The sequence below is a fragment of the Sprattus sprattus genome (assembly GCF_963457725.1).
Source record: "Sprattus sprattus genome assembly, chromosome: 7".
NCBI lineage: Eukaryota > Metazoa > Chordata > Actinopteri > Clupeiformes > Clupeidae > Sprattus > Sprattus sprattus.
Window position 1 is genome coordinate 30,017,331 of NC_137926.1, and position 13,584 is coordinate 30,030,914.

Sequence of the window (13,584 nt, forward strand, 5' to 3'; positions counted from 1 at the left end):
AGGGCCTTTCGAAAAAATATCATAATTACTACGAGTATTTATAATCAGCCTTATCGAGATTAAATGTAGTTTCTACTATCTTGACCAAAAACGTATGACAAAGAAACAGCAGCAAATCCACAATCAACAATCCTCCACCAACCTTCAGAAGTAAGCGAGATAAACATCTTTCTGACCTATTAGACATCTCTCCATCTATTAGTCTTACTATCAGACTAACAAGGCAGTCCAACCTATAAGTCACTTCCTTTCCAAACATCTGTCTTTAAAAGTGCAGTCCGCAGTGGCTCAGACCAAACCATAAGCAATCCCAGCCAAATAAGCACAATGTTTCAGGAGCATGGAAGAAAGGAGTGTAATTTGATTGTTATTTGAGCTCACATATCAACAATCGATTTGTTTGTAAAAGCCAAACAGAATCGTGGACTAGATCTTTAAGAACACACGAGCTGTCGTTTGAGCACAGGTTCTATGCAAACTATTTGAATATCTGCTGCTCATGAAATACCACAAAACCTTCCCCAGGTTCTGCTCTGGTTTACCAAAGATAACTTATGAACTTGAACTTAATATGGTTGAACTTATTCTCTGGGATCACATGCAAGCTAACAACCATCGTGTTGCCAAACCCTAACCTCTGACACTCACAGGTACAGTTGCGGCCGTTGGAGTCGAGCGTGTAGTGGGAGGCACAGCGGCACTGCGCCCCGGAGGGCGAGGCTAGGCACAGGTGGGAGCAGAGGCCGTTGTTCTGGGAGCACTCGTTGGCGCCGTCCTGCCGCGAGGAGTGGAACACCCGGATGTCCATGCCGTACTCAAGGTGGTGCTGCACCACCGTGCGGTTCAGGCCGCTGCGCTTGTCCGCCCGCTCGATGCTGCGCAGGTTCCAGTCCGTCCAGTAGATGTAGTCGCTGTACTGCGTCAGACCGAAGGGATGGGGCAGGTCATCTGCCACGATCTCCCTGTCCTGACCTGATGGGGCAGAGGGGAAACATGCTTTAGCATTCAGCATGGGAGCAGCGAGATGTGTACCTTGCAATGTTTACAACCATCACATTCTTTCACAAAAAGGAGCAAATTAACAATGTATCTAGACTCTAGAGAGTGAACTGCTAAGGGTACTGATTCTATTCGCTTTAAATACTAATCTATGCATGTGTCTGCGTGTATGTGAAGGTACAGGTCAGGTATTAGCTTGTGTACCTTGCATGTTACTGGACTCAATCATGCACGTGTCCAGGTCAGTCCAGTAGAGCCGCTGGTCGATGTAGTCGATAGTGAGGCCATTTGCGCGGCCCACCTTCTCCACCAGAGTCATGATGTTGCTCCCATCCATGTGGGCCCTGGCGATCCTGGGCCTGCCACCCCACTCTGTCCAGTACATGTAGCTGCGCACAGGCAGGGGCTTATCAACACCAGTCTACCATTGACATGACCATTAGCATATTTTTCTACACTCGGCCACTATATAGGAAAGGGGCCGCTTCTGGAAGTTGTTTCTTCAAATTGATGCTAGTCAAATACAGGTTTCGTAAAAAAACTATTGAAATCACTGCTATATAAAATCACTATAAAATGACTGGTGAAGCTAGATTGAAATTTACAAAACAAATCTTTAGAATGTAACATGATAATTAAAAAATGAAATTAAAACTATATACAGATCTTAAGAATACAGAAGCAAACCCTAGTCCCAGGATCCTTTCTTCACCTTGAGAATGGTTTATCATCAGGTATGCTAAATCTGCTCTGGCATCCTTGAACAGAATGGGGCCCTTATAATATTAACAGAAGACCTCAAGGGAGGGGAATCCCATCTGTAGCTTAAATCTCTCCAAATTTTGGCACCAAATCTGAATTAGTAGGGGGTGCTTTAGCTGCGTGCAGGATCTCCACCTGGGCAACTAGGCCAATCCTAACACATGTTAACAAAGGGACAGGATGCCTGAGAGGCCGCAGGAATGCCTTCAGCAGCCTTCTGGAACATGACTTCATGCCCGGAGTAATGCGCAGAAGTGCTGGCATGTTGGCACAAGCATGTTTTCACATGAAAACGCAGACACACACAAACACACACAATCTCGAAAAATTGGTAAAACGAGACTTTGTGCTGCTCAGACTAAAGACTTCACATTACACAGTACCCAGTACCCAGTACTGTACTCTACAGTACAGACTTAACTTAATCATTTTAACTAAAATTCTATGAAAAAAAACACAAATTAGATACAACGCACAATAAACACAACACTACGTGAAGCTAACTTTGTGATACGAATTGCATAATTGCTACTTGCAGAAAGCTTTCATTTTATCATAAATGACTCGGGGTAAACTGGATATTTTCCAACTCAAACTGCTAGTTATGTTTGCCGTAACTAGAGCAGCTGTATTTGTCGACTCGAGTGTGTTCTTCTTTGGCAATGGGTGTACAGAATGAGAATGGATTTACGGGACGTTTACAAATAGCTCAAGTTATATTATATAAACTTCTGTAAATATCATCAATGCATGAGTGGGCACAGAAGAACATTAATTCTAAAACAATTATAAATTGCACTATGCTTTGCTGCATGGTGAAAAGAAACTCTCAAACAGAACTGTAATTGGCTCTGGGTATTCACTTCAGTTCAAAGGAGGTTTTAACTAGTATAGCTCAAAAAGACCAGAGACCCACTTACCCATTAGCTGGGTCAAGGGCTAGAGAACGTGGGTTGTCTAAATCTTTGCAGACCAGAACCTGCCGGTACTGGCCATCGAGGCGGGCCACCTCTATGCGGTTGGTGCCGGTGTCCGCCCAGTAGACATTACGGCCCATCCAGTCCACGGCCATGCCCTCCGGGTAGTCTAAACCAAACTCAATCACGTGTTCCACCGAGGAGCCGTTCATAAAGGCTCGGCTTATGGTCTGAGAACAGAGAGGGGGGAAGAGTGACTTACAGAGCACAGGTCATGCTAGACGAGACAACTACACCAACACATACACTTACACTTAAACATCTTACACGCACATATTCATTTCTATTCACTGTGCTGGAATACACGTCCATACAGTGCAGATGGTTTGGGGGAATGAGGATGCTTCATCTACTTTCATATTCCAACATCATTCGGAACCAAAAGTTTACCTTAGTGCTGACATCGGTCCAGTAGATGCGGTTCTCGAGCACGTCGAAGTCCAGGGCGGAGGCCTCCTTGACGCCCGTGAGGGGGATGGCCACGTCGTGGCTGTTGGTGCCCAGGGAGATGCTGCGTATGTCTGCGCGGTTGGTGAAGAGCAGGAAGGCCTCTGGCACCACGCAGGTGCGCAGGTCGCTCAGCAGCTCCAGACCCATGGGGCAGGCGCAGCGCAAGCCCTGCGGCCGGTGGAAACAAAGGTGGCTGCAGCCGCCATTGGTGTCCGCACAGCCATTTGTTCCTGTCGTTCATGGAGAGAGGAGGAGAAACAGAGAAAGAGAGAACATTGAGGAACATTGCGCTTTTATCACTGTGCAGTGACCAGATTGACTCTTGCCTGTACTAAATAAAAAACAAAACAGTTAGACAAATCTGATGATAAAGAACGCTCACTGTTGTTTTAGCATTCTCTGGTAAATCTCCAATGGCTAAACTGCTGTTCGTTTAAAGGTTAAGCATACAGTGCATAGCATACAGTGCATAGCATACAGTGCATAGCATACAGCTGTCGTCTTTACATTACGTACGTGTATGTGGAGAGCACTGCTCTGAACTGTTTTCTGAATCGCAACAACAGACTAGGGCATGTATATTTGGCTATTAGTATGGACAGCAAATGAATGTGACTAACTAAAATCACGACTGCTTGCCAAGGTTTATTCTCTGAGTATCTGGAGTATCTGCTTTTCACCAGTACAGATGTAAATGCAAGTCAGTTGCCCTATCAACCTAAACCTACTCCATCGATGTTTCAGAACCACACAGCTAAATCAGCGCTCTGTATACTGATGCTAATGACCGCACTACAGTAAAAGCTGAGAGGAGACTTATGAGGCATCTCACACCAATTAACGTCTGGGAAACGTTCAAGGGGCCAACAAAAGCCTATAAATAAATAAATTCACCTTCATAACACTTAAAGAGGGAAGATTTTCATCAAAGCTAGACTGGCACTTCCACCCCAATTAGTTTACCACAACAAAGGAACCCAACTTCCTCTCAGTCACACAAGAGAGCGGGGAATGTTAAGGTGAAGGCACCTTGTAAACATCTCACCACCAGGTCTGTGGAGAGTAACGAGGTCGGTTACAAACAAGCCAGTCCATTATCGAATCCGGAGTCTAAATCACAAGCAAACATCCTGTCTCTATATGTGTATATAAGCTGGAGGAATACATCAAGGTTGTTGATATTTTAACTCAACAGCCAATCAAATTGTACCCCTCCTTTTTGTGCTCCTGAAGCAACGTGTTGATTGGCTGGGATTGTTTACGGGTCGGTCCGATATGCCACTAGGTCTGTTTCCCATTTACAGGGTCCAACACCAGAGTTTCTTTTAGCGCAAAGTACATAAAAAAATGTATTTAGATAAGAATCATGGACTACACCTACAGTGGTATTTCTACCTAGACTTAGTTAATATCAATAAATCAATAAACCAATAAACATTGATGGATATACTGATGGCTGCCTAGATATCTTTTAATCTTATAAATGATTTTATGTTACATGTAGCTTATATCATCTTGGAGTGTAGAGTGAGAAATAGCTAGCCAACAGCTAGTCAGAACTACATAGAGCACCTTTAAAGTCCAAAATCGGTCAGAAGTACTATCCTCATGCAGTGGCCTTTTAACGTGACTACAATTCTCTCTAAGAGCAGCAACATTGACTAATATAATGGACATTCTTTCACACCCAAAACAGAGATGGCCGTCTTATCCGAGAGGGGCTGTTCCCTTACCGAACGTCTCAGTGACTTTGGTGGCCTTGAGGCCCATGAGGTCAGGCAGCTGGTCGATGATGATCTCCCGCTCGGCGGTGTGCTTGTGGACCCGCTCGATGCTCCGCCTCTGCCAGTCGGTCCAGTAGATGAAGTCCCCGAGCAGCGTGAAGCCAAAGATGTGCGGCAGCTTGTCCTCCAGCAGAGTCATCCTCCCTGTGCCATCGATGTTGATCACCTGGGGCAGAGGAGGGGAGTGGGGGTGCGTGAGCAGCAGTTTCTCACGGAGAGCAAAAGCCACACCTAAACACAGGCACTGCAACTTGTTTATTTATTAACGTTCAAACCGATGGGATGCTGAGATTGTCTGCCAGAGCCAGACAAATGATGTCATGAGGCATGTTTACTGAATGTAACAAATCAATGAGTCAACAACTTTATTGGCCTTTCAACGGTGTTAAAAAACAGGTGTTGAATTAACTTTATAGATCCAGCATTTCTGATCATTACTTAGAGTATTTATAAACCAACACACTGCTCAAAAAACAAAACTCGGCACACAATTACCAAACAGAGAACCTATTTTCAGCAATTGGGGGTGGCATGACTGATTATATGGTTAAAGCCAAAACACAAGTTTGTCTGTACAGAATAGAAGGCACAACACAATCCTTACTTCTGCAGAGTATATCACATGTTAAATGAATAAATGTGACAGTATAGGATTCCAGTCACAAGGCATCCATTATAGAAGAGAAAATTAGGTAAAGTGATATGGGGAGTGGTGCCAAAGCATGAAAGTGTGAGAGAGAGGGAGAGTGAGAGAGAGAGGGAGGGAGAGTGAGACAGAGAAAGAGGTTGAGAAAGAGGGAGAGAGCGTGAGACAGAGAGAGAGGGTGAGAGAGAGAGAGTAAGAGAGAGGGAGTGAGACAGAGAGAGAGGGTGAGAGAGAGAGTGAGTGAGAGAGAGAGAGTATTGGAACTGAATGTGCTCTTGGGAACCACTGTTGAAGTTTTTGAAAAGGCTGCAATTATAGCCTCTGCATCCCATCCTTGCATTACTATTACAGAAAATGTGATTCTCAAAATAGACGGGAGGGTTTTTTATGGCAAACTGGTGTAAGCTGAAGTAAATACTTACAGCACTAAACCAACAAATATGAATTGTGGCAACTCCTGCAGATTTCAAAGTGGTTCTAATCCCATACACTTTGTCAAATTCAGTGGCTTGCCCACAGTTCTCCAGCTGTCTGTTCAATCCCAGCCAATCAACACAGGGCTTCAGGAACATGGAAGGGAAGGGTGTCATTTGATTGGTTGCTGAGCTCAAATATCAGCAACCTTTCGCAAAACTGAATCTCGAACTGCCTCTTTAATGAGCAATCAAACCCACTAAAACAAAATGGATGAATGACAAGGCAACTTCCTCTAGGCCTAAGCCCTTAGAAATGTCAGCCGAAATATTTAGTGTCAAAAAGCTACGCCAATGTTATGATCATCTGCTCTTTAAGTGAGTGAGGATTAAAAAGGATGAATGACTAAAGCATGAATGTGTTTTGCAGGGAAAATACTGTGTATGTGAGGTCACTACTGGAACTCTTCCACAAACAAATACTTTCCCTTAAAAACCTGTGTTATCAGTGTATTGCCTTTGCCACTCTTGAGAACTCTTTAAAAATGAACTGGGACTTAAAAAAAGAGAACTGGTGATAAAAAAAATAGACCCAGTGCTTCCTCAAGACCTGTCAGCGGCTGATGAGCGATTTATGCCTGCGGACGGTGTGCATGGGGTGACAGGCGGGATTAATGTGGCATATTTTTTGGTGTGAAGGGGGCTCTTAAAACAAAGACTTCCTCCCCGCGTGTCTCTGGGCTGTCCTGCACTGCTTCCTGTGTGGAGGGCGGCTGGGGGAAGCAGGCCGAGTGGAGGGCCGGCTGCCTGCCAGGGGCTGCTGCCCTCTAGGAGTGTCGACATGATTTATTTCTGTAATTCAGCCCCTTGCTTCCTACAGCTGGTGCATCGTGCGGTTTCCTCTCCAAGGTACCACAAGAGACACAGAGGGAATAAGAGACAAGGAGAGCGAGTCAGAGAGAGTGAGAGAAAATGCAGCAGTTGAATGCGGTGGGCCGAAATACATTTTTCACCCTCATACAAAGGCAGCGCCAGAATAAGAGTCCAATGAAGTCTGCACAAACAGCACTGGAACACCATGAGCAGTGGAAGTGTGGGAGAGAGGGAAAAGGAATCAGCAATCCTCTGAGGAAGCAAAAAATACAGGTACTGCAAAGGTCATCACAACAATGAAAACTGGACGGAATGGGATTCTCTTTTTCAAAATCATTTCTAAAACCGAATCGCCTCCTGAAATGGGGGTTCTGACACCGAAACAAAACTTCATGGTAACTTCCAATTCAAGTTAAAACAAAACAAATCATTCTTAATTGCTAATAGACCATTTTCAATCTATGCACAGCATGCCTCTATACTATATATGTGTATATGAATATAGTGTATATATGTATGTGCAATGTATACAATGTGAGAGAAGCAGAGGAAAACAGCCAAGGTGAACACTTGATCATACTTCATTCCAGGCCTGAAGCCATGTGCCAAACCAGATGGCACCCCAGGCCAGAAGCTTTAAACAGATAGGTACCAGGGTCCCCTTCAATATGACAGTATGACATATGCCAGATCAGGTAATTCTGCTAATGAATACAGTGTGTCAAACTAATCCTTTTTTTAAAAGTGCAAGCTTGGCTGAGTTGGGCTGAGTTGTCTGGGATATTTGCATTTCCCTGTTTTTTTTTAATTTTATTTTTTTAAGGGAATATATCGAAAGTTACGTATGTAACTACGGTTCTATGAATCACTGGATGACCGCTAGACGGTGTTTTCAGCACTGGATGATCCATCTCGCGCACGCGCAGGTCACCCCGTGACCCCGATGACCCCGGATAGTCTATATTTTTTTTTATCCTTACTGACCGCTAGACGGTGCTTTCAGCACTGGATGACGTATACCAACAAAGTCACAAAGAACTCTATCACTTGCCTTACTGAGAGGAAGCAGCAGAGTCACGCAACAGGACCACAGCCAACGGCTGGGGAGTGGCAACATACACCCGGTAGAACCTGGAGAAGGTACTAGGTGATGTACATGACGCTGCCTCGCAGACATCTTCCAGGGGAATGCCCCGCGAGGCTGCCCAGGATGTCGAGACAGCTCTGGCGGATTGACACCTCACCCCGGATAGCAAGGGGTGCCCATTTCCATATATGTTTAGGTGACAGGATCACAACCAATGGCTGAGGAGTGGCAACACCCACCCGGTAGAACCTGGAGAAGGTACCAGGTGATGCCCATGACGCTGCTTTGCAGACATCTTCCAGGGGAATGCCCCGCGAGGCTGCCCAGGATGTCGAGACAGCTCTGGTGAAGTGGCACCTCACCTCGGATGGCAGGGGGTGCCCACTTCCCTATATGTTTAGGTGACAGGATCACAGCCAACAGCTGAGGAGTGGCCACGTTCACCCGGTAGAACCTGGAGAAGGTACTAGGTGATGCCCATGACGCTGCCTCGCAGACATCTTCCCGGGGAATGCCCCACGAGGCTGCCCAGGATGTCGAGACAGTTCTGGTGGAGTGGCACCTCACCCCGGATGGCAGGGGGTGCCCACTTCCTTTATACGCCTGGGTGATGGCCTCCACCACCCGGTGGGACAGTCGCTGCTTGGAAAAAGCAGAGCCCCTCCTAGGGTCACCATAGCAGAGGAAGCTGATTCGACCGCCGAATACCTGCGGTCGCAGTCACATATGCCCTCAGGGCCCGCACAGGGCACAGTAATTTCAACCTGTCTTCCCCCTCAGGGGGAATAAGTTGCGGCAGGTGGATAGGTCGATTGAGGTTGACTGTGTAACCTTCAGAAGAAACTGAATTCGGCCACAGGGTAACCCCTGGGCCATCCAGGCTCCACCTAACAGGGGCCGCTCATGGACAGTGCATGGAGCTTCCCAACGTGCTTCGCCAATGCGACAGCGACGAGAAAGGCGTCTTGTTAGAGACCCACTTTAGCTCTGCCTGAGCCAGGGGTTCAAAAGGAGACAACACAAGGCCTCAAGCACAAGGTGCAGATCCCACGCTGGGGCGCGCCGTGCTTGTGGAGGACGAAGCCGTAATGCGCTCCTCAGAAAAAAGGGGACACCAACCTGTGGCTCCCCACCGTGTCATTATCCACCAGAGAATGTCGGGGGGATAGCTGCCACATACACCCCCAGGGTAGCCGGGGACCGGCCCCCATCCAGGAGTGAGTGGAGGAACTCTAAGGCGCTCGGGACCACGCAAGCACGGGGCCCTCGCCATGCGGCAAACAGCTGCCACCTGTCCTCATACTGCGCCCGGGTAGAGGACGCCCGGGCATTCAGTATGGTATTACGGACAACGTCCGAACATCTGTCAGCAGTGGGTTGGGCCCTGCGGCGGCCAGGCCAACAGCTGCAACCGATGAGGGTCGGGATGCCATATCTGACCCTGTAACTGAGACAGGAGATCCTTCCTGTCGGGGAGGCGCAGCGGCACCCCGCGTGTGATCTGCGATTGGACCAGGCAGCTCTTTGTTAATTGAAGGAGATGCAGCGTGTCCAGGGCCATCTGAGACCAGGACGGGGCACAAGGGGCCAGTCGCCCAGGTACGGCAAGATTGTCATGCCCTGCGACTGTAGGGGTGAGAGGGCTGCCACCACACACCTGATGAAGGCACGTGGGGAAGGGAGAGGCCAACTGGGAGCACCCTGAACTGAAAGTGATGTCCCTGAAGCGCAACCGCAGAACCATCTGTGGTGTGGTGCTATGGGTACATGAAAGTAGGCATCCTTGAGGTCTACTGACGTAAACCACTCCCCCCTGGTTATTGTACGCAGAACCTCTCGCCATGCTCAGCATGCGGAACCTCAAGACCTTCGGGAACCTGTTGAGGCCCCTCAGGTCGAGGATGGGACGGAGTCCGCCATCTTGCTGTGATACTAGAAAGGTTGAGTAGAACCCCCCGGGTTGTGTCAGGGGGTCTACCGGCTCGATGGCACCCCTGTCCAGGAGGGTGGACAGCTTGGTTGCATCGCTGGGCTGGGGTATTTATATTTACGGTCAGTCAGTTAGCAGGCACCTTTTTCCAAAGCGCTACATTTACACTGATGGCACACTGCACATCAGGAGCAATCAGGGGTCCAGTGTCTGTTCAAGGGCGCTTCGACAGGGAATCGAACTAGCAACCTCTTGTCAGCTGTTCAGGTGACAGACCCAACAGCTGCTCTGCCCCAGCCAAGCTAGCCGCCCTCACTGCCTGCGGTATGTAGCTGCAATTCATGCAGGGGTTGTCTGAAACCCTGCCCTCAGGTGCTTGACACAGAGACAAAAGGGGCATCGCTCATGGCCACCCTCCAGCTGCAGAGGGCCATGCAGGCCGCACAAGAGTGGTTGCCCACCATGTCTGCAACCCCCGCACCACTGAGAGAGAACGGTAGTAGTAAGCCTCAGTAGTGGATAATGGTCCCAACATAATGGGGACAATCAGAATAGACGGAACCGCTGCCTCCACCGACAATATTCACAGGCCAGCAGTTACAAACCACACCTGTGCTGGGAGCGGGGAGCGAGAGCACTACCTTCACCAGGAGAGGGTGGATGGCCACACACAACGAATTATACGGTGCAGAGCAGATGCCGGGAGAGGGAGGCAGGAACCGCTGCCATCACCGACAAAATACCTGCAGGCCAAACTACAAACCAACCCTGTGCTTGGAGAGGGGAGCGAGAGCACTACCCTCACCAGGAGAGGGGAATAGCCAACTCAATGGGTTAATCAGCATAAATATAGAATAGATATAGATGCAGAATAGATGCCGGGAGAGGGAGGCAGGAACCGCTGCCGTCACCGACAAATATTTTATAAATCACACCTGAGCTGGGAGCGGGGAGCGAAAGCACTACCTTCACCAGAAAAGGGGAATGGCCACACTTAATGGGGCTATAGCGCAGAATCTATGCCAGGAGAGGGAAGCAGGGACTACTCACCGTCACTGACAAATATTTTATAAATCACACCTGAGCTGGGAGCAGGGAGCGAAAGCACTACCTTCACCAGAAAAGGGGAATGGCCACACTTAATGGGGCTATAGTGCAGAATCTATGCCAGGAGAGGGAAGCAGGAACCGCTGCCTTCACCGACAAAATATCTGCAGGCCAAACTGCACACCACACCTGTGCTGGGAGCGGGGAGCGAGAGCACTACCTTCACCAGGAGAGGGTGGATAGCCACGCACAACGAGCTACACAGGTTAGACTAGATGCCGGGAGAGGGAGGCAGGAACCGCTGCCCTCACCGACAGATATTAAAAGATCAACAGTCAACCACAATGTGCTGGGAGCGGGGAGCGAAAGCACTACCTTCACCAGAAGAGGGGGATGGCCACACTTAACGGGGCTATAACGCAGAATAGATGCCAGGAGAGGGAAGCAGGAACCGCTGCCTTCACCGACAAAATATTTGCAGGCCAACAACTACAAATACATGCATAACATGGTATGAGCTGAATGAACGTTGGTGGTGGGTCGGAGGGGCCGTTTGGCACCGACTGGCTGCCACGCTTCCGTCAGTCTGCCCTAGGGCAGCTGTGACTACTGATGTAGCTTACCACCACTGGTATGATTGTCTGAATGTATGGCCTAGGCCAGACTACTCTGTAAAGTGTCTTTGAGTATTTAAAGAAGCACTATATAATTAAATTGATCGGCTGGTTGATACAGACCACACCTGTACTGGGAGCGGGGAGCGAGCACACCTTCACCAGGAGAGGGTGGATGGCCACAACAATGAACTGAAACAACAGTATAATACTTGGCTTTCCCACAAATATTGCAGGGAGAACTTATTTTAATGAATCTGACTCAATTCAATTGAGGATTCAATTTAGTGCCAGGGCGCCGGAGGCGGGATGCAAACCTGGGCGAGCCCTGATCGCTGGTGTGGTAAACCAGCGGCTTTTCAAGTGGGCTAAAGCATCACTGAAGAAATAGTTAACTGTAGTCACATAGGCGTTCACCATGCGCAAGTAATTCGGCTAGCGGAATTGCGATGCGTTTCCTCTGAGCACTGGAAGAAGAAGCGAAAGCGCGTCCTTCCAGCGGCTATGGGTGTGGGACAACCACTATGACAATAAACGTAACAATCGCAGTAATACAACAATTTAGTATGGACGGTGGGAGAGGGGGCGGAACGCAAGCCTTCACCAATTACCAAACAGACCAGCGATTTGAAAATTAATTCAATGATGATCCAATTTCACATTGAAGCGCCGGAGACGGGATGCGAACTCTGGTCACCTGCGTAGTAACCGGCTATTTACCCAGTGGGCTAAGTCGAACAATGGCATTCAGATTTGAACTACGAAACGTATACGCAAGCATCAGCTGGTTAGGCAACGTAATTTAACTGCCTAAGGTGGTGGGAAGGGGCGAATACGCTACCTAAACCACAGCATAATTAATTACGGCCTCGCATACCTCTCGGCACGCGCAGGCGATGCCGATAGTTGCAACCAGCAATAAATTGAGAAAAGACCAAAGTACTTATCCAATACGATCGGTGCGGCCTCTGGAGGGCGAGAATGTTCACAGCTCCGACTATGTCGCAAGGCCAACGGCACGGAACAGGATTAAGCACTTAATTCAAGCTTTGGTTTCCTTACACACAACTACCTGCGAGCGAGAAGATGAAAGGAGCAGTTTCCCTGACCCCACCGGAAGATATAGACTATCCGGGGGTCACGGGGTGACGATGTTGGCATTATGCCTCGACCTGCGCGTGCGCGAGATGGATCATCCAGTGCTGAAAGCACCGTCTAGCGGTCAGTAAGGATGAAATAGAAATGGAGATTGCCAAATATCAGTTTGGCGCTGGATGGAAGTTTACAACTGGTTTCGGACAGTGGCCAGAGAGAGTGTGTGCTTTTCCCCTTCAGTCTTGGAAGGAAATGAATATAATGACAGTCTTACCCCAAACGAAAAACACGAAAAGATGTACGATGAAGTTGTTGGTTCATGAGATGGCCTAGCCTCCGACACTAAACCAAAACATTGCTAATAGTAATGCACTTCTCATGTGATGGGATTTACAATACATCCCCAATGTCATAATAAAAACAATGGTGATTTATGAATAGGTGACCAAGTAACCTGAAACATGTTGCAAATGTTGAGCCCTTTATTCATATTCAAAATGATCAGTTCACTTCTTCAGGCTAAAATAATTGTCTTGACCAAAGTGGTTCCTTTAGCAAAACCTGCCCATCGACCCATGTATAAGAAATAGCCTTATTGTGCCTGTTGCTCATAAAACAATGGCAATGGCTAGAAAAAGGCTTCCTATAGTTCACATTACTGTAAGCTAATCCTGTTTATGTAGAACAAGCCTGTTCCAGAGAGGGTTTGAGTATACAGACTTGACAACAACTGCAACAAGAGCTTAGAAGAAAAGGAAAATCTGGGATCAAGTCAAGTCATCAACTGTGTAATCCAGTTGAAGCAGTAGTGCACGTACGAATAACAGGCCCCGGAGTCTAAGAGAACCAGAACAAATAACTCACCAACACAATATTTGACATGCCTTTTCAACTCTCTCAGAAAGTG

At 47.9% G+C, this 13,584-nt stretch overlaps 1 protein-coding gene across 4 annotated transcripts in view; it reads right to left on the bottom strand.

Moving 5' to 3' along the window:
- lrp5 (low density lipoprotein receptor-related protein 5) overlaps positions 1 to 13,584 on the bottom strand; it is a 58,049-nt gene that overhangs the window by 10,723 nt on the left and 33,742 nt on the right. For all 4 annotated transcript variants that reach the window (XM_080842657.1, XM_080842655.1, XM_080842656.1 and 1 more), the window contains exons 9-13: positions 4,922 to 5,138; positions 3,129 to 3,418; positions 2,682 to 2,908; positions 1,204 to 1,388; positions 649 to 972 (exon numbers count right to left, since the gene is read on the bottom strand). In XM_080842657.1, coding sequence (XP_080698783.1) covers positions 649 to 972; positions 1,204 to 1,388; positions 2,682 to 2,908; positions 3,129 to 3,418; positions 4,922 to 5,138 — 1,243 coding nt within the window. The remainder of the gene's footprint in view (positions 1 to 648; positions 973 to 1,203; positions 1,389 to 2,681; positions 2,909 to 3,128; positions 3,419 to 4,921; positions 5,139 to 13,584) is intronic.